Here is a 26,965-nt window from a genome sequence, read left to right on the forward strand (position 1 = left end):
ATGCACTCACAAGGCGGAACCTGCTTCGAACACTGAGGACTGAGCTAAGCAACACCATGCGTGACGATAAATCATGGTCTCCTATTGCAATAATGATTAAGGCACGCATGCAACTTAAACCATTGTCACGCAAGATGAATTCACAACACCATCGAAGTGAACCCAAGGCACGTGCTGATTATTATGTACGGTACTAGCGCTAAATTCATGCAGATGTTTAGTTGGCGCTGCAGTAGGCCTAGTTGAAGGAATGGCCACAGCTACTGCTGTGATGGAGAACGGGCTCATTAACATCTTCATGTAGATTAAAACGGCTTACCCCGAAATGGCTGGGAGTGTCACGCTATCCCTAGCAGTGGCACATGCAGTTGCATATTTAACAATTACAGAAATGGCGTACCGATTTCCAAAGCACCTATCAATACTTCCGTCAAGGCGTAGCACCAAACACTTTATCGCACATTTCGGGAAACATTCCTTTTTCTCCCAATCTGGTGGCTAGGCATGACTACGCCCAAGAATAAGCATGTTATTATGTATGTCGGAGGTATTTTCATCTGATCCCTGAAAAACTATTTCCCTAAACCTATGGAAAAAAAAAGAAAATGGAATTCGCACCTGTCATCACATTGCACCCCATCACAGGAATGGGATCAGATTGGCCTGGTGCTAAATACTCCCTTACGCTTAATCAGAGCTCGGTCTGGCACCAGCTCCAGACAAAACCATTTATAATCTCCTGTCTGGCACATCTGTTTTACTCTGCTCTCTCTCAACCAGAGTGCACCATGTACCTGTGGTTCCCCCCAGGTGGATCTTTTTCACTGTTTGTGAATTGCACACAAAGCCCTTACTGGTAGATCCTATTCCCAATTCTTCACTATTCTCACAGGAGGCCACTCTTTGGGCAGCTTACATCACGACATGTGCATGTCATGATGTCAGTGCCGTCTTTTTCAGAGTCGGCGCCGTCTTTTCTTTCTCTTTTGCTCCTTCCCTGTCCTGTGTTTCTGGTGTTGCGCTGCAAACAAGTGAAGATGTTAAAGAACACCAGATGTTCAAAATTTGCTTCTCAATAATATATCGTGGTTTTGGGAATTAAAACCCCAGATATATTGAAAGAAGATGCATGAAAAGGAAAGGATGATATTGGAAACTGGCAAAAAAGGGATGACAGACTTCTTAAGCTATGCTGCCATTGAGATTTTCAGCTGTTCACGCAATTCTCACACGTGGCTTTGATGAAGCTATGCACATATCACACAAGCATGCTGACTGTACAGTTAGTATAACTGCAACCTTCATGTACCCAGCCTTCATGTACCCTCTATGACATTTCAGAACATCTGAGTCAGTGTTAGCATCAAGTTATGTTCTTCATGCTGGGGAACCAGTGTGATGAGTTACCATTTCTACAGAATGAAGCCCTGTCTACCTGGAACAAGCTGCAAGATATATAACTAAACGGCCCTTTTCAGGGCCAGTCAATCTCTGTCCGGCTTGGATGCACCAACTGATTCCCTTTATCATCAACCCTCAATAAAACTAGCAAATGTTTGTACATGTGCAAGCAGTGTCATTCAATATCTTAGGAAATGCTTGTGAAGCAATTTCAAGGAGAATCGTTTTTCTGATCTCATAGTGAGGCATTAGGAACACCTTAGTCACACCAAATGCCATTGTTCAATGAGAGGAACAAGAGAAATATTTCACTGGGAACTATGAAGTAAACAAAAAAACAAATGTTTTCAGATACTGCGAGATCATTTCATAAAAAAGCTCAGAAGTTGCTATGTGTGGCCACATTTAATCTGTGCAAGCATCGTGTGGTTACAAAATTCTGTACCAAACATAGGTTCAGCTTTCTGGAATAGACCGCGCTGCACAAGCTAGCTCAGTGCATGCACTTCTGTACCCTGCCAGAGAATATTTTTACCACCAGTATGTTGTAACGTGAAGTGAAATGGTGATTGCATACTAGGGCGCGTCCTGCAGGACCCCAATAAAGTTGTTTTACTTGATCGGTTGGTGTGCTGTAAGCAGAACATTTCCAAGAAAAATCGTATAGTTTGGAGGAGGACTTAAGAAAGGAAAGGTGTAGATAAAACACTGGATTCACTGGCATTATCCTCACCAAGTATAACATTGTTTTTCTGGTGAAGCTTTGTGTCTGAACAGCGAGCAGGATAAGCTGGTAAAAACATGCAAAATGGGAAGTCTAGCACAGCAATCTGTGCAGTACTGCTCATTTCATGGAGCATTAATTTCACAGGCTTTGCTCATTGTTAGCGTTAAGCCTATATTATGTCCACTGCAGGGTGGAAGCCCAATCAATGTTCCCTGTCCTGTATGAGCCAATTTCATATTATGGCTGATAATTTCTCGATCTCATTGGAACTAATCACCTGCCACCCTCTGCTACATTTCATGTGTCCTAATATAAATTAATTGACATTACTGACCTGTCATCCATCTTTTTTTCTCATTCCCAACTAATGCATTCATTTTTGATAAACTCTGCTTTCTTCCTATGTCTTAATATTATGCTAGCCTTTTTTCATTTTTCTGAAATATTATCTTTGCTCAGAAGCTAGAAGTTATCAGAAAGAACATAACGACATTCTACCTCCTGAGCATATGGCATCATCAATACAAAAATGTAATAAAAGTGAGAAAATATCCTATCTATATAAGAGGCCCTAAAATACTGCAGGAGGCAACAAATAAACTGGTATTTGTATAAAAGCAGTGACAAAAACTTTGACTACTGTCACTTATTATGATTCTTGGGACATCTTTTTTAGTACATCATAACACATAATTACACATTTACACAATTTACACAGAGGAATTGCCACCACGTGCATTGAGGCCACCCTTCAGAAGTGATGTGAGCACAAGGATGAGGTAAGCCTTAAAAACCAGATTAAAAGACTAAAGGATGCTGGATATCCCAACAGCACCATCACACCCGTGTGCTAAACCCTCCTGCAGAAAGGCAAGTTAAACAAAACAGGACCAAAATAAAAACAGAATGACCAAAGATCTTTGCATGCTATACCGTACGTACATAAGGTGTTTCACAATATAAAGAAAATAGCGAGCCGATACGATTTTATCTTGTTATTTGCCATCCCTTGCAAGTTTTCAAAAGTGTGTGTACTAAAAAGCAACAGGAATAGCCATTATTTCACCATTCGTCCCGAGAATAGGTATACTGAATGCCAATATAATGTTGTGTATGAGATACTATTGACACGTGGAAACGTAAACATAAGACAAACTGGGCAATGCCCCAATGTTTGAGCAAGACAGCATGCTTAAAATGTTAAGAATGGCTATGGTAGTCGCATGGCCATACACTGTAAAGAATGTAAGTGCAGTTCTATGTTTCATAAAACACTGTTTTTGAAAAAAGCAAGAACAAGAAATGAAAGAGAGACTGTGAAAGCATTTTCTTGTCAGGAAGGCCATGGATCAGTGCATCAGTATACCTTCACTCATCCATTCGGAGAGAGAGTATTCTTTTCTCAGTTAAGATTATATTATCATGGTCTCACATGTGTCCTTGTGCATGAGCACTGTTCTTGTACTCTGTAAAAAAGTGGGCGTAGTACCTTCAATAAAATTTAGTTGGCAGTCAGCGCTCTTTCCTGTCCTTTTTGTCTCTTCCTGAACTTCTCTCACTGTTACTAGAACACAACCACGATGAACCAACTTGCCCAGATTAAGCTATTGTTGAGGAAAAGTCAGAGCATGAAAATACTTCAGGGGCTCAGAACCTCCTCACTACCCGTCTAGTTACGGCCCTGGTCTATGTGTTCCGAGAGTGAAGCACTAGTGGAGCTATCTAACTACCTAACGGTGAGGAGGGTTTGTGTATACTCGAGCTTGTTTCATGACATGGTGAGAGGTGGCAGGTTGTTGAAATAATATGCTTTGTGGGAGGTCAAGATTTTGATTGAGAACGCTGAGTATGAGCCAGTGACATTAGGCGTTCAAGACTTTTTGCGATATTCACTCTAGCATAGGACCTTGGTTGGTGGTTGACGTGTGCATTTGATCACATTGTAGTCTTCCATTATAATTTTTTTGCCACTTGGCGTCGACGCTCTTGAGTTGTACCAAAGTAATTAAGCATCCAGGTACAAGTATCTTCTGTCAGTGTTTCAATGAAGAGCTGTATATGAGTAATAGCTTCCATCGATACTTCTGGCATTGGTGTATGCACATTTCTTTTGAAGTTCTCTTGTAAAAAAGGCATTAAAGGTATGTTTTTGTGACTTTTTAGTGTTGGCCAGAACTGCTGGTGTGTCCGAACGGCTCTTCGATTGGTTGTGGTGTTGTCTTGTTCAGGGCCACAGAGCTTTCAGTCTTTCTTTATATTTGCCTTCACAGGAATGCTCTTTGCATGCTTCTTCAGTACTTTGTATTATTCCTAAAGCATTGACTTCTAGATTTTGATTGTGGTGTTTTAATCTAGTGTTCAACTTCACGCTAGCTTCATTTGCACGCAAAGCAAGAACTCAGGAGTATGGTAACTTTTGCTATGGGTTTTCCCTTCTTCAGTCTACTGTATTTTTGCCTGTGTTGTCTAAGCGCTGACAGCCTCGTGCGACAGCTTTTTTTTTTGTGCACTTATTGTGTGCCAATGACTTATTTGCCTCCTCAGCTAAAGACTTTTTGTATTATAAGAGAAAGCTCTGTCTGTATTGCTTTTGTCATTTGCTGATGGTGTATCTTCAGTATCTTTTCTCAGTGTACACTATACTTGAATGGAAGAGCAGCATGACTACCTTCAGCTGTTAGCAGGCTTTTAGCTGCTGTAATACTGATTGATGCTCCTTTCTCGGGCGTTCTATTTTGGATGGTTGGCATGTCATTGCTTCTTTTAAACTTTAAACTGCAGGTGCACCTTTTTCTGGTTACACCTGGTATATTTTTCCAGTGGTTATATATATATATATATATAATATATTGCTAACTTGAGAAACAAGGCCTCTTTACGTTAGGTGCACATCAGGTGGGAAGAGTACTTCTATTACTTGCCAAGATTGTGGCCCCTTATGGTGGGAATCGTAATGCACTGTTGATGTGTCAAATTCACATAGCATAATTCCAAGGCACTCGATCAATATCCAAGGAAGAAAATTATGTTCTTTTGCGTGAGTTTCAGCAACTCATAGTAATTTGTATGTAAATGAATACTTCAACATTCTTGGCTGTCATGTTTTATGGAAGCACATGTGCTTCGTTAATAACAAAAAAACACGCACGCTCACGCCACTGCAGTGGCGTGAGCGTGCGTGTTTTTTTTTTTTGTTATTAACGATTTGCCCTATGCATTCACGTTTCTTCTTTTTTTGTGTGTCGTACTTCTCGTATCGCGCAGCCTACCGTTTTGGGCACACGTAAAAAAAGTACATAAAAAAGATGCGTTCCACGCCGAAATTCGAGTTCGCAACGAGCTGGGCACCGACAGGGTGCCCTACGACGCCCACACACTCCGCAACACCTTACCAACCGTTCGCTGCGATGTTGTTGGGAATTCGTGTGGTCGTTGCATGAATATAGCGCGTGCGTGCGTGCGCACGCGCGTCTGTGTGTTAGATCACGGCAACTGCATATGTTGTATGATTCAGTCACCATAACGCAACTGACGACCCCCGCTCTTCCCACACGTCAAGCAGCAGCAAGTGCCGTTAACCGTACTGTGCTGTGAACGCAAAACAGATTCGAATAGGTCGCGTAGATAGCTAGCCCGACACATGATACGATAAGATTTGCGTCAGATATTCGACGTCTACATGCACGCGTAAGACAGCGGTATCCGCAGCAGCTTCGTCATACGTACGGATAGCACCGCATCGGACGTCACGTCTGACAGAGAAACTTGATCGGTAATTTTTTCTCACTTAAAAAGTCTACCTTGCACAACTTCAACCAACGATTATGCATTTCAACGAGCTGTGCATGGTTTAATGATTGATTGATTGATATGTGGGGTTGAACGTCCCAAAACCACCATATGATTATGAGAGACGCCGTAGTGGAGGGCTCCGGAAATTTCGACCACCTGGGGTTCTTTAACGTGCACCCAAATCTGAGCACACGGGCCTACAACATTTCCGCCTCCATCGGAAATGCAGCCGCCGCAGCCGGGATTCGAACCCGCGACCTGCGGGTCAGCAGCCGAGTACCTTAGCCACTAGACCGCCGCGGCGGGGCATGGTTTAATGACGAAAAGATAGTTCGAATATTGTGCCCGGCACATATATTACTCTCTCTCTAACTTGAAAAATCGGCGCGTGAATTGGGGCCAGAACAGCGCCAACAAGCAGCACACGAAGAAATTGGCTCATATTCTAATATTATGACATCGTGATGTTGACTTTTCAGCTGACGCCGGCAATAACGTTCAAACGGCGGGCCAATAATGCCGGTCTTATTGGATGGCTCCGCCCATATTGGCTGCTACTTGTACAACCTGGCCCGATGTGTCCGTTCTAATAGGCCGGCACAGCCTATATGGGCGGAAAGTTCTGAAAGCTGGCCCAATATAACCAATCTAATAGACTGGCACAGCCATCATTGGCGGAATGTTGTTAATGCTGGTCCAACATAGCCGTTCTATTCGGCTGGCAGAACCAATATTGGGGGTACGATGTCAACGCTGGTCCAACGTCGCCGTTCTATTTGGCTGGCATAGCCAATCTTGGCGGTACATTGTGAAAACTGGGCCGTTCATGGGCCAGGCAATGCCGATCTATCCCCAATATTGGGCCAACCTTCTGTGCTGCCTGGGCAACTTCTACCAAGCTCTGCTTTCCGCTTGCTGGCACGTGCCTTCTCCAGAAATGTGGTCGTAATTGTGAGCGGAAGACATCTGTTCTGACGAAAAGGCTTTAGCTACAGTGTATTCTAGTACACTGTAGCTTTAGCGTATAAGAACATTCTTGCCAAACGTGGGAAAGTTTCTCATAGCCGCAGATGATATATAATTTTAGGCGGTCCGTCTGATGTCATCGGGATCATTTCGAAAATGTCCTACTGCGGCGCATGTGTTCTTGTGAACATACCCTATATATTTTTTGGTAAGTAGGGCACTGTTGTTGATAATATTGTCATTTAAGATGTCATACATTGAGCTTTCACTCTGACGTATACATAGTCTTGCGAAATTCGACAGCCTGTAGGAGTGCCGTATGTGTATATACACCTAAAGCAGCGGCTGTACAGCTCTTGCGTCGATAAACACCTCATAAAATTTCGCCTGCTGTACGATAACGCTAGCCGGTTCCAAGGGGGTCGTAAAACGGCGACCCTCCGCGTAAACAAGCTGTACACACATTCGGAAAGTCTCCGAGCGCGAGGAGGAGGTGGGTTGGGGGCTGAGGGGTCATATTCTCTGTCTTCACGATCCGCATAATCCTGCTCCCTGTATGGTCGCACTTTGTCGCTTCTCGGGAATGCCGACTGCCAGACAGCCCTATAGATAACGTTGGAATCCCGTTGGAAGGCCCGCGAACTTCACTTTGCGAAACGACAGAGAGAGAGAGAGAGAAATCGCATCCGCTGAATCCTCCCCCGGTACACGTCGCACGGCAGTATATACTAATATTGCTGATTAGGCGTCGCGCCTACAAGGAAAGTATATGTACGTTTGCTGAGATCGTGTTTCGCTTGCTATTGAAATGGCGCGTGTAAGGGTGTTGCATTATCGCTCCAGGCGTTGCGAGTCTGTCGTGAATAGGCTAACCTGACCGTTCCTAACGTGTCAAATTAAGAAGAGGGGAAAAAAAGAAGCTTTATTTATACAATGCGGCGCGTAGTTTCTGCTGACTGCGACGTCCTATCGTCATTATCTGGCTTTCGCTGCCATATAATATTACGTGTAATAGTTCTGATGGAGTGAGTGAGCGTTTGTTGTGGTGAGAGGTTGGGGGTGGTTAATGTTATCTGTGTAAAGAGCGCAACTCGTGTACTTGTTCGTCTCTGCCTGGTCCCTTGCGTGCTCTCGCGCTGTATTATGGAAGCCAAGCTCCGTCAGCTGGATTCACGGCCGCTTACAGAAGAGAATATCCTGGGACCTTGGCCGACGGTCTCCCATACACGCAGAGCCACGAAAGCCCTCTTGCACTTCTTAAGGACCAACAGACTTCACGACCGCTTGTGAAAGAACAGTGTGACACCATGCTGTGTAGTCCCGGGCTGACTATTCATCCCTCTATTTCTTACTTTTCTTTTTTTTTATCTGTTTCTTTTTTATTATTCTCCCTTTCCCCCACCCCAAGTGTAGGGTAGCCAACCGAGCCAAGCTTGGTTAACCTCCCTGCCTTTCCTCTCTATTTATCTCTCTCTCTCTCTCTGGCGCTGTTTCACGGCCAGTATGAACCAACTAACCCCAGAGTAAGTCTCAACTCACGCTAGTACTACTAGCTTTAGTAACTTATCTTGAATTCGGCTGCACATTCGTCTTCCACAATGACAGAGCGGCTTCGTTTGCGAGTATAGGGGTTTGAAATTGCTAGCCTGCACGTTAAAGAACCCCAGGTGGTCGAAATTTCCGGAGCCCTCCACTACGGCGTCTCTCATAATCATATAATGGTTTTGGGACGTTAAACCCCACAAATCAATCAATCAAATTGCTAGCCAACTGTGACTGAGCGACTATTTTCTTTTAATATATTATTACTGTGTTACGCTTGACGTCAGTGTTCGCACTTGTTCCGTGGAGCTCGCGTGGTGTGCAGCTGCTCTTTGAACGGTGTGGAAAATTTAGGACGACTGAAAGTTGAACATGCTGCCGTACGGCCATGAAAGCGGGGTCACAGTCGTTATGCATGCTAGAAGAAACCGATGATAGTTGCTGAGATTTTCCCTGTCAGAACCACGATGTGAATGCGTGGCACGTATTAGTGAAGGACTCGGGAGATATCTACTACCGGCGGTTATTTAACTTTCCCTTACATCTGTGCCCGTATAGGCCTCAAGCATTTTCGCCTTCACTGAAAATGTGACCGTCGTGGCAGGGATCGAATTCGCTAGTTCCTGTTCTGCTGTCGAGTGCTGTAACCACTGTATAGGTTAGGTTAGGATGTTGTGGGTAGCCGGTGGATCTAGCCTTGCATAATTTACAAGCAATTGCCCCGCCCGGTTTCCCCTTTGCTAATTTTATTTAATTTTCTTTGTTTATACATCAACTAAGCACGAGCAGGCTCTGAAAAAAATCGTGCATAGCGCGACCTAAGCCTGCATACTATACTATACTATACTATACTATACTATACTATACTATACTATACTATACTACTGCTACTACCGTCGTGACAGTGGCGGCGAATTGCCACAGTGTACACTAAAGTAGCTTCGTTGTGAGGGGAAAAGATAAGAAAAAGAAAACAAGATACTAGTAAGGCAACGCGGCGTTTTAATATCGGTGTCTTCTCTTTCTGCATCGCAAATATGTGTGAAGTGCACGTGAATGCGTCTCCCAAGTTTAATAAAATGCTCGCCATCGGGCTCTACCGTGAAAGATCGACTCGCTGTCGTAGCTGCACATAGCTGCACGTCTCCCCAGCGTATAACGGCATGCGGTGGAGGAGTTGCTGGGTTGCTGCAAGCTGGCCTCTTCTTGCCTGCATGCGTGCCATCGGAGAAGCACGCAGTCTTCGTGCGGCGACGTTTTCCGCGTTACTTGAGGCGGCTGCCATCTCCGCTTCTCCTTCGCCCTCGTCTGAGAGGGGAGCTAGTGAATGCGCGCGCCCAGGAATGCCTGGCACGACGATGATCAGGTTCCCCGTTTGTCTCCGCGCCTCCGTTTTATGCATGCCCGTGCAGCCTACGAGCGCCTTAAGAGGCGCAGGGTGTGCATTAGAGGCCGAAGGTGGAGATGATTGCAAGAAAGCCGCTCTGCGCATTTACGAAGAACAAAACTTGTTCTCAACTATCACGTGCTGCTAACATGACCCTATGTAGGTGAGAAACCGACGGCGAATAAGTGCGTTTCTACGGCATCACGTTCTTATTGCATCTACACTTATATACGAGCTTGTAGCTATATAGTTGGTATGTTAGAACTCTTGAGACATGAGATGATGATGATGATGATGATGATGATGATGATGATGATGATGACCGCGTGGCTTTGCCCTTTGTAACGGATGAGCACGTTAGGCCTGTCCTAGCGAAGGTATAGGGGGAAAAAGGAGAGAAAGAAAAAGGGAGGATGAAACGCGTGAGGATGAAACAGTTCATTTCTGGCACCGTGCACTTCCACCAATGACGGAGCTTTATGGTAGCAACGTCTTTTGCATTCTTGATCATCAGGATCAGTTTCTGAGGGAGTGACTCTGACAGGATGGGGTAAAATCCTAGTGTACTGTAGTGCCCCCCTCAACAGGACACATCCCTCCAGCGATTGCATGACCTCTTGCTGTAGCATCGCGATATACTGCTCATACTTGGTTGCAGTGGCATCGAAAACGTTCGGGATATTTATTTATTTATTTATTTAGTTATTTATATTGCATACTGAACTACGGAGAGACATTGCTTGTATATAGCGATTTTTCGTCGTCTTCTTTCGTTCTGCGCACATTTCTGCCCATAACTCACGCAGTACCACCAACTATAGCCCGCTAGTCTTACCTTTGAGCTTCTTTTCTTAAGCAAGAGCGCAGCTGTATTTCTCTTCAACCTGAAAGGTTGTCTTTCCGGGTAGCTGGCCGAGTGTATCCGATGGTGACGGTAATTATGTCTGCGGCCTCTTCCTTTCAATCGAGCGTTCTGCACGTATAACGTGGATCGGCCTATTAAAATGAGAAACAACAACAACAACAACAACAACAACAACGAAACTGACATGAATTTAACCCCGTCTCATTTCTTTTTATGGGTCACCTGGTTGTGGTCAAATGCGGCACCAGTGTTCAAGCGACCGTTTTGTTTTGGATAGAACCCAACAGCTTTGCAGTGAGGGAAAGCATATTTCTCTGTTTCACAAGGCTGTCGAGAAGGAGCACATAACTGCTGTGTCGGGGGGCCTCTTCGCACGTGCGGGATTGTGTCCTCTTTTCGGGGCCCCTAGAGAGAGAGCACCCCCCTCTTCTCTTATTCAGGAGCGTCTCATGCAGAGGCGTGCGTGTATTCCTGTCCGGCGAGAGCGCATACGTTGGGCGTGCCGGCCGGCCTCAGATGTGCACCCCTACCGAATGGTGGGGTACATGCTCGTAGTGTACTATAGGCTCGTAATGGCGTGAGCGTAAGGAAATAGAGAGTGTGTGTGTGGTGGTGGCGTTTCCGTGTCAATAAACCCTGCGCGGCTCCATTATATAATGTCCGTGAGCGCGATGAACAGGTTACGGGCAGGCCGAACCTCCATTTTTCTTTGTATGCTTACTACCCTCGTCCCCTGTTACACTGCGGTGCTTGTTGGTTATCGATAGTTAATAAAGAAACAGCACGAAACGCAAGGACGAGAGGCTACGAACACAGCGCACTTATTTGTATAGCTTTCACTTTCGGTGACGTAGTAGTTTGGTCGTGATACTGGCTGGCAGCGAACAGTTCGAACCTGCGTCGCGATACACGGTCCGTCCTTGACCCAGGAAGAGGAGGAATAAACGCTTTCCGTCCGTGAAAACGACGGAGTGCTATTCCTTTCGTGACCGAAATGGCTTAACACGAAGCTTGCGAATGTGGATAGTTGCGTAAATCGGGGCATTGCTCGTGTATATTAGCTGCTAGCCTCTTTACTGACGTTGAAAGTACATGTGTTGACGATTGTTTAAGCCAGGAAAAGACGTCAAGAGCGGAATGCTCGTATCGACGACGCCTTCTGGTTATCCCTCGAGGTCGCCGTGACGCCGTGCATTCCTACAGCGTCTACCGGAGCCCAGTTAACCTTTTTTTTTCACGTACAGAGAAATTCTATTGAATTTCAAATGAGTGAAATGCTGAACCCTGTATAGCATGTTTTGTGATTTTCCAATGTGGCGGAAAAGCCCCAATCAAAAAGAATTAATTTTTTGACGTCAAACTGAGGTGCAGGAAATCAGGTTTCGGCTAGAAGTTCGAAAATTGAAACGTTGGCTTATGATAAGGCGAACATGTTGCCGGGAAATTTACGAAAGTATAAAATGGAAAGAATTGTCCTTGCTTTGAACTCCTTTATATAAGCGTTTAGTGTCCCGCCCGCTGTGATTGCTTACAAGCTAAGCTTTTACGCTGTTAAGAACGATGTCGCGGGTTCGATTCCCTTGCAGCCACGGTGACCGCATTTGGATGGTGATGAAATGCAAGAAACTCCCATTTACTTTGATTTTGGTGCGCGCTGACGAACTCCATCGAGACAGCCGAGCTTAATCCGCAATCCCCTATGCCATTTCTTGCCTCCTAACGTGGTGGGATTTCGGCAAGAACTACACGTTATCCCAGAGTCCCATTAAAACAGCAAAAAGCGCGTATTTCAGCGCATACTAAATACCCGGCGGGATAGCGTAACATGCCAAAGAGCTTGGCGGTTTCGTCGCGTTCCTCCCTTGGCGGAAGCCATCTGCAGCAGCTATGCGCGGAATCCGATATACACAGTTCTTGATTTACGTGATACCGCGCGGCACGCAGGGTGCATGTACACACCCAAAGACTTGCTTCCGAAAGCGCGCATACATGTCTCAGTGAATCGTGAGAAGAAGCTGCAGAGGTGTCGGCGCGTAACGGCGCATATATGCACGATAGGCGAGGCCTGACCGTTGCCGTAATAACATATACAGTTAGACAGTCGCGCCCTGTCTGGCTGAATTCTGCCTTACAGGAGCTCGGAGCGACGACGGCAGGTACATTTACAATCCCGAGTGGCAAGCGCGTCGGCTGCTCGACGCTCTTGCGTGGTGGTCGTATAGAGGAAGTGTCGTCGTCGAACGGAATGCATCGGAATGCACTACTAGGTGGTTACGAACGGGTTTCAAAGAGACATGCATGGACAGACCCATGGATTTCGGAGCTTCGCCCCTGAAAGTGTTATCTTATCCCGCCCCTTCTTTCTGCTACAGTTTTGGAGTACTGATTGCTTGAATATATATAAAGAAATACTTGGCTGACTGAACGATTGAAAAAAAAAAAAAGACAATATGTAATGTAGCGAGGTTAACCAGACAAATTCCCGCTTGGCTACCCTATGCTGCGGTAAAGGAAAATAGTGATCACTGATGAAGAAGAGACGAGTAAAAGAAAAGAAGGAAATGACCAATAAATGCGCTGACGCGTACGTAGTGGCGGTGCCATATAATGTTCAACGCCGTTCACATTGTCTCTCGTAGTGTTGAAAAAAAAATCACAGCATATCGACAAACTGAATGATGGCAAGTGGGTGATATATATAAGGGAAAGAAGTGTATACCTAAAGGCTCGTTTTTCCGTGTTTTAACACAATATTAATGAGATCTAACAGACAGTAATGCCAAGGAATGTACAGGGGAAGCTATTAGAACCAATGGAATGTAAATCAGAAGAAAGAAAAGTGGATGAAAAAGTAACCAGCCATATATATATATATATATATATATATATATATATATATATATATATATATATATATATATATATATATATATATAGGAAGAAATAAAGAAATAAGAGTACAGTGTTGTGCATACTGCATTGTGTGTGCGCCTGTATTTTTAGCCTCATTTTCTAACGTTTCGCTCAATGTAAAAAATTACGCGACAGGGACCTTCCCGTCGTGGGCTTCTCTAGCATCGATTTCCAGGGTACCTCGGATGTGCCAATTTTTTTTCGTCTTGTCGAGACTGACTGGTAAGGCATGAAAGAAAGAGTTTAATATGCAACGTTGTTTTATGTATTTCTCATGCAAAATATGTAGCTACAGAGGCAGCGGCCTGGGCTACCGAAGCAGAATTCTTTGCGCCACCTTAACGTTAGCGTCTGCCTTCCTCGTAAAATCTGGCGACCTTTACCTCTACACCGCGCGTTCAGCTGGTGGGGCGTTGTTCCCGTCGACGATTTTCACGCGTGCTTCTGGTCTTGCCCGAAGCGCGAGGAGCCGTGACCGACCTCAGCGACGCTGTGCGAGGCGAGGCCGCGTATAGACGTCGTCGTCAATGGATCCGATATGCATGCGCAGCGGGTGCGCCCTTTGCCCGTGCGTGCTCGCGCGCGTGCGAGGTTCGCTGCATGAGTGCCGGCCCGCTGATGTGGCCAGACCACACGTACGCGTCGCAGCGCGTCAGCGCGCGGCTTTCTGACGCGGCGTTGCGCCCTGTCTCTACGGAGAGAGAGAGAGCGCGCAGCTTCGCGTAGCGCGTTCCCTCTCTCTCCGTAAGGAGAGGGCGCGGCGCGTGTGGTCAGGCGTCTGGGCGCGCGGTCGCGAGTTCGAAATCCAGACACACGACCCTTCGTGCAGAGGTTGGGCGCACCGTGGTATCACAACACTGGTTGCAGCGCTGAGTCTACACGCCGCGCGCTGACGCGTTCATAACGCGTGCATGTGGTTAGGGCTTAATGCTTAACTCGGTCGCGCTAGGCTCGATCGTGCCCAATCTTGAGCTTGGGTTCCCTACAGCGCTAGGAAAGGGTCGCCAGAAACGTAAAGATTCTCGTATAGTGGGACAGACAGACACCACAAAGCCAGAAGTATAGTCGTCATTTGTAACGTATCGTGTGGCACTGAGATGGCAGTATATATTTTTGAAGGTGGCTCCAAGCGACTGCATGGCCACCATGTATACCGTTGCATTGATTGTATACGATGGCTAGAGCATAACGTGATACGTATCGTGTATAGATGCGTTAGGTGTGTTAGGTACGGTCTGTGTGAGGAATTCGGTCGATAGATAGCGGTGCTTAAGTACTCGTGGCTTGGAGTTCGCAGAAGGCATCTACGCTGGCATCACTATAAGTGCTCGGGACCTTCAGGATAGCTCGGTGAAAAGGTCAGTTCTCTATAAAGGTCGCGCAGTGTACTAATATCATAACGTGACAAACCCTTGGTTATTCCGGTCACTTCGTTGTAGATCGCTTTCAACTGCACCTTGTATAAAATGCTTGGTCTTTAGAGATGAAGTAGGTATTATATGCTTGTTTGTTTGCTCCCACCTTTCTCAGTGTAAATACTCCAAAACCCGTTCTCACATGTCCTGTCAATAAGCTCTCGCGATGTTTTCTCAGAATATCGGGAAGGTGCCCGACGTTCTCGCGATATGTATCGCTCACTTCCGTTTTTCCCCTTCGAGGGGTGTGACGACTCCAGTCGAGTAGCATCAAACCGCAAATATGCTTGGGGATCTATACTCTTCTGGCATTCAGGGCTCGATGACTGTTGCCTCTTGCGTGGGAAATATTTCGTGTGCTCACCATTTGCGTCTTTCCGTGTTTTTCTTTATGCGGCAAGAATAGAAATGATGACGATGGCGATGCATAACGGGGAACCGTTTGCGTATTACGGAGTAAACGTATACGCTCTTGGAGGAGCGGAAGAAAGCGCCCTCGGTCAACACCACCTAGAACTAGGAGGTGTTGCCTCGGTCGGGACAACCACATCGCTTACACAAGAAAGAAAGAAAGAAAGAAAGAAAGAAAGAAAGAAAGGAAGAAAGAAAGAAAGAAAGAAAGAAAGAAAGAAAGAAAGAAAGAAAGGAAGGAAGGAAGGAAGGAAGGAAGGAAGGAAAAATAAACAAAGGAAGAAAGAAGGAGAGAAGGAAAGAAAGAAAGAATAAAGATAGAATAAAGAAAAGAAGAAACAATAAAGACAGAAAGAAAGAAAGAAAAAAAGGAAGGAAGAAAGAATAAACAAAGGTAGAAAGAAAGAAAGAAGGAGAGAAGGAGAGAAGGAAAGAAGGAAAGAAAGAAAGAATAAAGAAAGAATAAAGAAGAAAGAAAAAAAAGAAAAAAAAGAAAAGAAAAGAAAGAAAGGCGTCTGGCTGCACGCATCTCCATTGTCGTCTGGCTGCCAATGTATGCACGCTTCGCGCCTCGTGCAAGGACTTTTGCGCCCACGCTGATTTGAGGCACATCGTTCTGGTGAGTGTCGCCCTTGCCGCCGCGGGCTTCTCTTCTTCCCACCTTCTTTGCTTCGCTTTAGTGTCTTGTTTGCTTAACGCATTAGCTCTCGGAAACGGCCGTGGGCCCTCCATCGAGAGGTTAATGCGAGGCGCGCCCTTGGCCATGTATGCAGCATGCATGACCGTGAAGACTGTATGTACTAATTGTTTTCGTTCTTTTTGCTCTGTTTTTGTTGGTGTTATAATCTTTTTTTTTTTTCGTCAGAGGTCACGTATGTCGGCAAGCTTTAATGTACTCTTCCTACCATCAGCGTTGGCAGATCGCTTAGCTTTCGCGACGATCGACTGCAGTATAATTTGTTTTCTGTACCGCGATTTTGCTCAGGGGCTCACGGGTTGTATGGCGCGACGTAGAGCTATTGCTGCACTCTGTGACGCCTTGCGTAGTCAAGGGTAGACGGTAATTCTACTCCCAGCATCACCCCCCCCCCCCCCCCCGCCAAACAAAAATACACGTATCTCCGCGCAGTGAATCTTGACGAGGGGACGAAGCATTGGGGAGTTGAATCACCCGCTACTCCGCATTTAAATTAGTGACAGCGTGTGTGTACAGTATATACTACGTTTTATTGGGGATTACTTGTATGTTGTGTTGATTCTGCATTCCGTTTAGCCTTCATTATTACCACTTTGTGGTCCGTGAAGTATAGAGCCAATGGTTCTTCGATGGGATCTAACATGAAGTTGGCAACGATGAGATCTATGCACGTTTTTTTTATATTTAGGTATTTCCAGATGGGATGCGTCAGCCACAGCAAAAACTATACATAGTTATGCCTTACAGATGTGTAGCGGGTAACCTAGCTTATCAGCAGAATAACGATTGGAATAGCGGTGCTACGCCACTTCTTGAAAGCTTCGGTGGGTGGCAACTTGCATGTGCTGTGCCGTGATGGGCACGTGGTGGGCGTATAATCTTGCATGTGCTGTGCCGGACAACGCCCAACGGACAAGCCTAGACCCTAAGAGGCTCAGCCCCTAAAGTATTGTGTATATAAACACGCAGGTATATAAACACACACATAAACAAAGGTTAGCTGACGCCCCCCCCCCCCTCTTTACCCCGTAAAAAAAACAAGAAAAAAATGCTGGCAGCGCCTCTGTTCTAGCCTGACTGTTGGCGATTTTACATGCTCTCCGCCGAGTGGGTTTGGCAATCGTAGCATAATCTTACCTCATACGTTATGTAGGTATACAGCTAGTGAAGCGGGCAGATAGACGGAAAGAGAGGAGGAGAGAGGGAACGATCATTGAAAAGATCTGTTTTATTCCTCTTTTTTGCTGTTGTTCGTTGCCTTCGCTTTGTTTTCAGTCACGAGACCTTATAATGCTCTGCCGGTGCACAGTCAGAGACGAAACGTTTGTACTCCGCTGCCCCGGAAAACAATGCATCGCCCACGATTATCTGTCGCCGAGTCAGACAGATCGTTGCCGACCTTGTCGCTCCCAGGACGCCGCCGGCTCGAAGATCGCGAGCCGTGAACTCACCTGTATAAGTTTCCTGGAAGTGCAGGTGCGACGCTGAATGCGCAGACAATAGCCGGTGGACTGTCGAGCTAATCGAGAGGGTAAAAAAGGAGAGCCGAGAGTATTCCGCGATTATTTAGCTTCCGTCTGTGACGATTGTTTCTCATTGAGTTAAAATGCTTCGTTTGTTTTCACGGAAGGCGGTGTTGACCTGCATTGCGCCCTGGGCATTCTTGCCGAAGTTAACCCGGCGCAAGGGTTTTATAGTTTTAAGGGATATTTGTTCGCTCTCTCACTGTGTGTGTGTGTGTGCGTGCGTGTGTGTGTGTGTGTGTGCGTGTGCGTGCGTGTGTGCGTGTGTGTGTGTGCGTGTGTGTGTGTGTGTGTGTGTGTGTGTGTGTGTGTGTGTGTGTGTGTGTGTGTGTGTGTGTGTGTGTGTGTGTGTGTGTGTGTGTCAAACATTTAACAGCTCTTCTTGATTGGCTCACGTGAGCCGTTCTTTCGCTACAATGCTGCAGCATTTCAGCGAAACTGAAATACAGCTAGCAGACTTGAAAGTGGCTGATTCACTGTTCGACGAACGAATGAAGTACGAGAGAGCCTGTTCATCGTGGTTAGCGCATCTCGCATTTTTCTAACTATAACCAGAGTTCGTCACTATATATCTTACCGTAGAATATAATACGGGACAACATGACAATGACAAAGAGAGAGAAGGAAAAAGCGCAAAAGGAAAACGGAAATAGTTGGGAGGGTTACAAAGACTGGTGAACGGTGGTGCAAACGTTCACGGTATTGCCTGCGCTTATACTAATTATGCATGATAAGTAAAATGTTCTACAGGATCCGCAGCGCATCCGTATACGCGGCATATATATATATATATATATATATATATATATATATATATATATATATATATATATATATATATATATATATATATATATATATATATATATATATATATATATATATATATATATATATATATATATATATATATGGCCAAGTAGATCCTCCGTGAGCGGTCACAACGTGGTTTATTTCGACGTTTCGGCCTAGAGTCTGGCCTTGGATGAAGGCCAGACTCTAGGCCGAAACGTCGAAATAAACCACGTTGTGACCGCTCACGGAGGATCTACTGGACTATATGCAACGCTACGGCCACTCAACCACCATATACTTGTGCGCAAGTATCCACAGTGCGAATGCAAAACTGAAGTATAGTACGTTAAAATGAATTTCACAATGTTTTTGTCGATAAAATTACGGGAGGCGTAATCTTTGTCCCTACTTTGAACAATATAATCTAAAGCATTGCCTCCGAGAAGCGGCGCACAGCAATTCATATGTAGAGCAGACGACGGATCACAACTTGCCCTAAAGCATGTTCTTCAGTCTAATGCGGCAGTACTCGTGCCCCAAATGATAAAAATTTGTTATAAATCGTATGTGAACTCATTCAACATTCAATTCTCTTACCCAACGTGTTGCAAACACATGGCCGTCACAGCAGCTCCATCTGTGTGTAAGTAATGGAGAGGCACCACATATTAGAAGTCTCAGTGCTCTACGTATAAGAGTGAATTCAGATACTGTAGAATACCGTGTTCAAAATAGTTACTCCTATCTGCTAAAACAGCCTTTATTCACCAAATGCGGTCACGTTTACTCGCGTTTGAAGCTTATTGCCGCTTTTCCGTTCCGATTTCTAGATTTCTCAACTTATCAGCGCATTCTCGAAAAGCTCTGATTTGTACCACGAATATTGTCGCTCAAAACAACATAATGCAACATGTTTTTCTATATTACTGTATGATGGCCTTAGGTTGTCTATTTACGAGATTTTAAGAAAAATGGAAGATGGGGTCTTTTTATTATTCGAATTTCAGTGGAGTACACTTTTGCCGATATGAGAAATTTGAGGCAATATATAAACATTTACATTTGCCCTACGGTAGCAATAATTTATGTACGTAATGAAAACACTATATCCTTAAAACGTGTCAAGTTTGAAATTGCTGCTTGCATTACTTTAGGAGAAAAAAAAATGGGGAATACATAACTTAATTTAAACTGTCGCAAAATAGACATTTTTAAAAGCTATTTTCTTAAGGTCTACAAACTTGAAACCGTATGAATTCATTCTTCATTAGACATGCATTTCAGGTAAAAAATATCTTCCTTGAAACAAAAATATTTGTCTTTTTATAGCATCTGCAATTTTCGAAAAGGACGGGTGACGAAGTTGGTGCCTCCGTATTGGTGAAGTCTGGTATTTTTTTTTCTCGTAAGTTATGCCGTTAATCATAAAACGAAGTTGACTTTCGGGCTACCTGGTGAGAGGTGCACGAAATATAAAATACTCAATGAAATCTAAAATATCAACTTTTGGACCCGTGTCGATCTCTCGTGGAATCACCCAACAAGATACGCTTACATCAATTAATTAATGGGTCGCGTTTCTTGTGTTTGTGGCAAATGGCCGCTGACTTAACAATGTTGGTGGGAAGCCTCAGAAAGAGGGTGTCCTATATATTGTGAAACGACATTTCCTGAATTCCGTTTTCTAAAGTCACGGTGATGCAGCCGTGCGCCTTTTGCATACATTTTTTTGCTCATTGGTTTCTCCAATTGTGATGGGTTGTGTCTGACGCACGAGACGCCGATATCGTCCTATATAGCGGTGTCCTCTGGAGTAGCAATAGGTTAGACGTTCTCGTCTTTTGTATGTTTTGTTGTATTACATCACAATGTGTCGATATCAGCGCAGAGATAGATATATCATCAGAAGCAGCTCTTCCGCCTTTTGTCTGTCGGCAATGTGGCGAATCCAGTTTCACAATTAATGGAACATCTCACCAGAGTGGGTCAGGGAACAAACCGGGGTTAAGGATATCATAGTTGAAAATCAAGAAGAAGAAATAGAAGTGGGCCGGGCACGTAGCACGTATACCCGCTGGTCATTAAGAGTAACTGACTGGATTCCCAGAGAAGGCAAACGCACGAAGGGGAGACACAAAGTTAGGTGGGCCGATGAGATTAAACAGTTCGCAGGTATAACGTGGCAACGCGAAACACAAGACCGGGTTGATTGGCGGATCATGGGAGAGGCCTTTGCTCTGTAGTGGGCGTATGTAGTCAGGCTGATGATGATGATGATGGTTCTCTAGTAAAATTCGCAAGATCTGAAACAGTTCCCTAGTGACATCGAACACATTCAACCGAATGCAGCTAATTATAAAAATCATTTGTGATTTCAGTTCATATTGGATAGCATATTACATTTCATTTCATTTCATTTCATTTATTTATACTGTTAGCCCAGAAGTGGGCCGTTACAGGGTGGAAGTACAAACAATTATTTGCAAAAAAGAAGTACCGTACAGGTCTCGAGATAATTTCTCGGTACTATTGTGACCAGCAACTCGAAGTTATACATAACATACATAAATGGAACACACATGCGATGCAATACATACGCGCAGAACAGCACATGACGCATTTGAGGCGGCACTTTTGCACCGCGCTGAAGATTTGAAAGACAACTACTGCAGGATCATGCAACCAACAAAAAGTACACACACACGCAAAAAAAACATATGTCACTGTTATTCGGAAAATAAACGTTTTAGATTCTGTTCAAATGATGTAAGCGAGGAACAACCAATTATAGACTCTGGCAGCATATTCCAATCTTCAATAGCACGTGGAAAGTAACTGAACTTAAAGCAATCGTTACGTGGGACTAGGGGTGGTATATACATATTATGGCGATGTCTGGAGTGTTCTTGTGTGTTGACCTGGAAGTAATCTGAATAGTTTAGTTTAAATTGATTATGAATTAACTGGAAGAGGAATTTCAGACGCTCAATCCTCGTCCTAAGTTCAGGACTATCCAGTCCAGCTTTTTTACAGAGTTCAGTAGGAGAATGATGTCGGCTATATTTATTAAAAATAAATCTCGCACCAAGTCGCTGTATTTTTGTTATTTTATTGCAGTTTGTCTTTGTGTAAGGGTCCCAGACAATTTTAGAATATTCGATAATGGGTCTGACAATTTCACTGCGATGACGATTTATCTCATGTTAAGCTTGTACGTCGTGTGCAGCGACCATGCGAATGTTGACTATTACGACGAGTATTTGCTGGGTTGTGTTCTAAGAATTGTTGGGGTCTTATACGTCCCGAAGGCACGACTTGATAATGAGAGCCGCCATAGTGAAGGGCTTCAGAAACTTGTACTGACTCAGGTCGTAAATTCAAGGGCCTCAATCATTTGGGGTCATGGTCCTCACGCAGCATTCGCTACGCTTTCCATTATTATTATTATTATTATTATTATTATTATTATTATTATTATTATTATTATTATTATTATTATTATTATTATTACACATTGATGTTTTTTTATTGCTGTGAACCTACGGCCGCGTACATTTGTGAATGCACATGACCATAGTTATAGCGCGAGAACAGAACGACCACACAGAAACAAGAAGGACACGAAGGACACGAGCGCTCGTGTCCTTCTTGTCTCTGTGTCGTCGTTCTCTTCTCGCGCTATAACTATCGCCATGCCATACCAACTAACCCAAGCTGTCACACTTCGTGAATGCACCTTTCCTCGCTTATTTATATTCCGTGTACAGGAACTTGTAAAAGTCTGTCGTCGTGGAGCGTGCGATCTCTCATTTATACTATGTTACATCTTTCACGCGAAACCAGCGCCATCAACGTTCTCGGAGGCCAGCCAGGCTCAAACGCAGTCTACTCCGTCGGAAAACGCATGTTCGGTTGCACCCGACCTTCGTCTCACGACGACGTTTCCGTTTCTCCCTGGAAGACGGCGCGCGCTCCGCGCTCAGCGGAACACATGTGCGCGATGCGGCGAGAACGGCTGCTTTGTACTCGTGTCACGTTGGCGCGCTTTGTTTGTATATTTATTTATTTTCCTTGAGAAGTAGCTCTCCTGACGGTGGGGTTGTTAACCCTTGGGTGTTCTCGCGTAAAGTGACCTAACATTGCCTAGTTCTTGGGCTGTCACTTTTTTTATGCGTCTTTTTTCATAAATGAATAAGCTGTTAGAGTACTTAAAAAATCTGTTAAAAGAACTGTTCGTAACGCCACAACAATAACAGGCATGACCAGAGTTCTCCAGTGTATGGGGTGATGTTCCATACGTAAACACCAGCCTAGTTAGGTACACTCCCCCTCCCTCACTCCCTTGCTGTTCTTTCCCACTTCCTCCCCCTGAGGTTTGTACGTATGAACGCAATTCATAGACGAGGCATGGAGTAGGTATCGGAGTAAGGTGTGGGGGTCTTCGTTTCAAAGTTAATTATTGAGTAGTTAAGAATGAATCTGCTTCTACAGAGCAGCACTGGCTTGCAAGTGCCGCGAACACTGAAAGCTGATATTCTTTTTTTTTTTTCGAAAAAGTCGTGTAGACGGAAAGAAAATGTTTCTAACATGACAGCGTGGAAATAAAACGTAGGATTGTCTACAAATTGTTATCTAATTGCTCTCTTTCTCTTCGATATTTAGCTTTCTTTATCAGACGTTTCGAACGTCATGCGAGGCGCGTGGTTGCGGAGCCAACTTAAAAAAAGAAACCTAAACAATCGCGTCCACATTCATTAGTTAAGCGGCAGGGACACTCTTCGGCGCGCGACATTGTCTTCAACGAAGTGTCCGTAAGTTATCTCCGAGGCGGCAGCGGGGCGGCCTGTGAGCAGGCTGGAAACGTTGCAGCGAGATATGCCACCAGGCGAAGTGCCTGGAGTGCCCTCTCCTTCCTGCCCCCTATTGTGATGTCCGTGACTGCAACTGTTTGTCTTTCGGCTCAATGGCGTGACTAACGTCGGGCCACGTGACCGGAAAAGACTCCGCGCTCGTTCGCGACCTATCGGGAGTTCGTTTAGCAATAGGTCGCTGGCGAGAGAGAGATACAGAGAAGGGAAGCCGCGTATATTGGCCATCCTTATCAGCTGACGCGCCTTTCTCCCTTTGATGTCTGCCGCTGCCCCGTTCTCTCCTTGCTCCGACGTATGGGGTCGCTCAATGACCCGTCGTCGTCTCTTTTTCTTGGTGTGCGTGCCCGAATTAGCTTTGATGGGCAACCGACGTGGGGCTGTTGAACGGAGTGCGTTGTGCCCCTCGACAATAGTGCACACGGCTTTGTAGTACGCGCGGTTTGCACTTTCGAGATGCAAGCTTTCGGGTGATCACGCTTTCGTGTACAGGCACCTCCCTGTCTCAGAAAGAACACCTCACTATAGTACCTGGTCGTGCGCTTCTAATAGTGGAAATGTTCAGCGACTTCCTGCCGACTAAGTATTGTTAGGAAGGCCTTCAAACGACCTTGAGACTGAAGATCGATGCTTCAAGCGATGGGAAATCCTTTCGCAACCCCGCAATAATAATAACACGTGGGATTCTACGTCCTGAAACCACGATATGGTTTTGGAAGACGCCGTATAGTGGAAGGCTCCGGAAATTTTGACCATCTGGTGTTGTTTAACGTGCACTGTACATGGGCCTCTACCATTCCATTTCGCCTCCATCAAAATGCGACCGTTGCGGCTTGGATCAAGCATGCGACCTTGGGGTCAGCAGTCGAGTATACCCTAGCCACTGATCCACCGTAAACTCCCGCCGACACCAATGGTTTGTCCTAACAACCCGCTTCGGTATTACTCCAAAAGGGCGTCGCAGTCGAGTGGACCGATCGTGACAGGACTGTCGTCATAGTCGGCGTACCGTACTAACCTCTGAGTCTGCTAGCATCTAAAAATGACAAAAAAAACAATAGAGGAGTAAACCAACCGCGTGAAAAGTTTGGAGTGTCATACACTAGAGTGTCGTTCTACATTAGAGTCCGCTGACAGGTCACGTGACAAGCGCATGCGTGGCTTCGAAGCTTTCTACAACGGTTGTAAATCATAAAAGCCAGATGCTGTCGATTCTGAACTGGTTGAACGAGGCGATTGGTAAGGTAGTATAGCAGTCGGCATTCGATTGACGTTTGAGCATTCCGTTGCTGTCTATGTCGGGCTGCATGTCGTTCACCGAACATGTGGGGCTCTTCACACTGTCAACGTACGCCCTTTCTTGTAAATCTCTCTCTCGCTCTCTTTTATTGTACTACCAATACCCTCATAATAACGGTAAGTGAACATAATAAAATAATCAAGCACAAGGGCATTGGTGTTTTCTCTTTCCAAAACAAAGCCGTCTTCTTTTTCATCTTTTGTTGCTCGATTGCCGATAGCACTAATTACAGTGACCCATCGACATCTGTGCTGTTTAACCACGGGCATGCTCATGGGGGGGTCTGTGCTGGTGTGATGGATCGCTCTCATTCATCGAGCGTGCTGTCGTCGGTGTCATCGGAGTTGGCATTTCGTTCGCAGCCAACGACCTGTGTGCAGAATTGTCCTATGACATTTCGTCGAACATCACCTCTGCCAGATGGGAGGCGGCAATCCGCAGCTCATCCTTGGCAGATCAGCTCTGGACTGTCCACCAATCCCGCGAGGCGGCTGAGGAGCTTGGCATCTCAGTCCCCACGTGGGAGCTGCCCGCAGCACAGTGATCTGTGTTTTGGAGGACCAGATAAAAGTTTATCCAACCCAATTTCGTCGAACACACGCAATGGCCTGGCAACCGTTAACTCCCAGGTCGTCGTTCTTTGGGACGAAATTGTGCCGGTGGGGAACAAACCAAATGGCACGTGTACACGCGAAGACACCGTGCGTGAAGATCAAGGAAGAAAGAACGAAAGAAAGAATGTGCCCTGGAATTCCCGCTCCCTGCGAAGCTAACCCGTTCGAGACGGCGACGTCTAATCTTGTACCGCGGGGAAAGAAGGCAGTGGCCCCCCTCCCCCTGTTGTTGCCATCACGTGGCGCTTGGCGAAATGCGCGCGCCTCGCACCCCACATCCTCCAAGTCTTTACCGACTTGTCCTTGCTTCTGCCGCACCCATCTGCAAGAGCTCAGGGGGGGTTGGTAGGAGGGAAGACGCGTCGGTGGAGAGCGTGCCAAGCGGGAGCGGGCGAGTCTCTTGCGAAGTCCTCGTTTACCTGTTGGACACATGACTCAAGAGGATGCAATGCGGCGCGCTTCTTGGCTTCAGGCTACGGACGGCAGCACTTTCTCGCTTGAGTCACACGACAGCGCGCGCGCGTGGCTCTCTCATCTCCGCGCGTCACAAAACGCGCCACGACGACGACGTAAACAAGAGGATGCCACCGTCGGTAACCCGCGCCACGAACGGCGTGGTACGCTTCTTTCCCACAGCCTTTCATTCTTCCTCTTCACGTAGTAGTACGTCGCATCCCTCCCTCTCTCTCTCTCTGACCAACACTCGAACGCAAACCGACTTTCGAGGAAGGAGGTCGATCTAGGCCCAACCCTCGCCGCCGTGTAACCGTCGCCGGCCAGGCAGGCCTGCCGGCCAGCAAGCAGGCACGCAGCAGGTAACAGCAGCGTCTGTTGTGAGCTCGGCGATCCGCCGCGTGTTGCGACCAAGGGTGTGTGCGCGCGTAGTGAGCGTGTGGTGTGACCGCGCGCGCTCCTTTCTCGAGCCGTCGACAGCTGCTGCTGCCAGCGGCAGATTTTAACGGTGCCGTCAGTAGTGCTGTGCCTACAACGCGCCACGACCGGAAACTGCGTCAGCTATCGCTGCAGCCGCCGTCTCGCGTTCCGATAGGAGAGGACCGCGGACCCATGGCGTTGGCTCTCGCCGGAGTGCCGACGCAACGGCTGTCCGCTCCTCCTCGTGCGGGGACCACCACTCTACACGGAACTCCGCTGGACGACGACCGGGTCGCTGCGGGGACCATACGAATGCTGCTCACGAGGCCACCGCCGCTGCTACAACCATGAGGTTCCTGCGCCGGCTACGGGTGAATAACTCGTCACAGAGCGTGGGCCAACCCCACCCTCTTCAAACTCCGCGCACGCGGCTTGGGTTTTGTCCATGTTTTTTGTGAATGTTGGTTATGTATTTGGGTTTCGTTCGCTCATGCTCTCTTTGGGGCATTGATGCGTCGCGTTTCGGATGTGTGCTCACCATTTAAAGGAGATTCCTTCCCCGTCCCCTTCTCCTTTCCCCGCTTCCTTTGCACTCCGCGTGCTCTGAGAAACCGCTGCCTTTTTTGCATGCTGCTCGCTACTACTGTACGCCGCCTGCCACGCGGTACGCGCACCTGTTGGGGCTCAACTCTCACTCGCACCACAGTTCGTGAGAACGCCCGTGCTCCAGGCCCGTGACCCCACTCCAACGGGCGTGTTTAGGGGGTCGCGTCGTAATCTTACGGGGGGGTGAACTTGCTTACATGCGTGCGCTGATCCGGCGAGAAGAGAGACAAGTTTGGTGAATCTAGAAGCGGCAGCTCCGCAGTTCGAGCG

The 26,965-nt window shown here is 46.2% G+C and overlaps 1 protein-coding gene across 4 annotated transcripts in view; it reads left to right on the top strand.

The window, feature by feature from the left end:
- LOC119174679 (uncharacterized) overlaps positions 1-26,965 on the top strand; it is a 129,829-nt gene that overhangs the window by 45,911 nt on the left and 56,953 nt on the right. The window contains exon 1 of one of the 4 annotated variants that reach the window (XM_075895269.1): positions 25,744-26,031. The exons of 2 other annotated variants lie outside the window; for them this stretch is intronic. Coding sequence is in view for 1 of the 2 variants with exons in the window: in XM_037425701.2 (XP_037281598.2) it covers positions 26,437-26,460 (24 nt within the window). In the remaining variant the exon portion in view is untranslated. Of the gene's footprint in view, positions 1-25,743; positions 26,032-26,066; positions 26,461-26,965 lie in introns of those variants that run through there. One more of the 4 variants, XM_037425701.2, reaches the window with a different exon arrangement.

This window comes from Rhipicephalus microplus, chromosome 5 (genome assembly GCF_043290135.1).
Source record: "Rhipicephalus microplus isolate Deutch F79 chromosome 5, USDA_Rmic, whole genome shotgun sequence".
NCBI classification, from domain to species: Eukaryota; Metazoa; Arthropoda; class Arachnida; order Ixodida; family Ixodidae; genus Rhipicephalus; species Rhipicephalus microplus.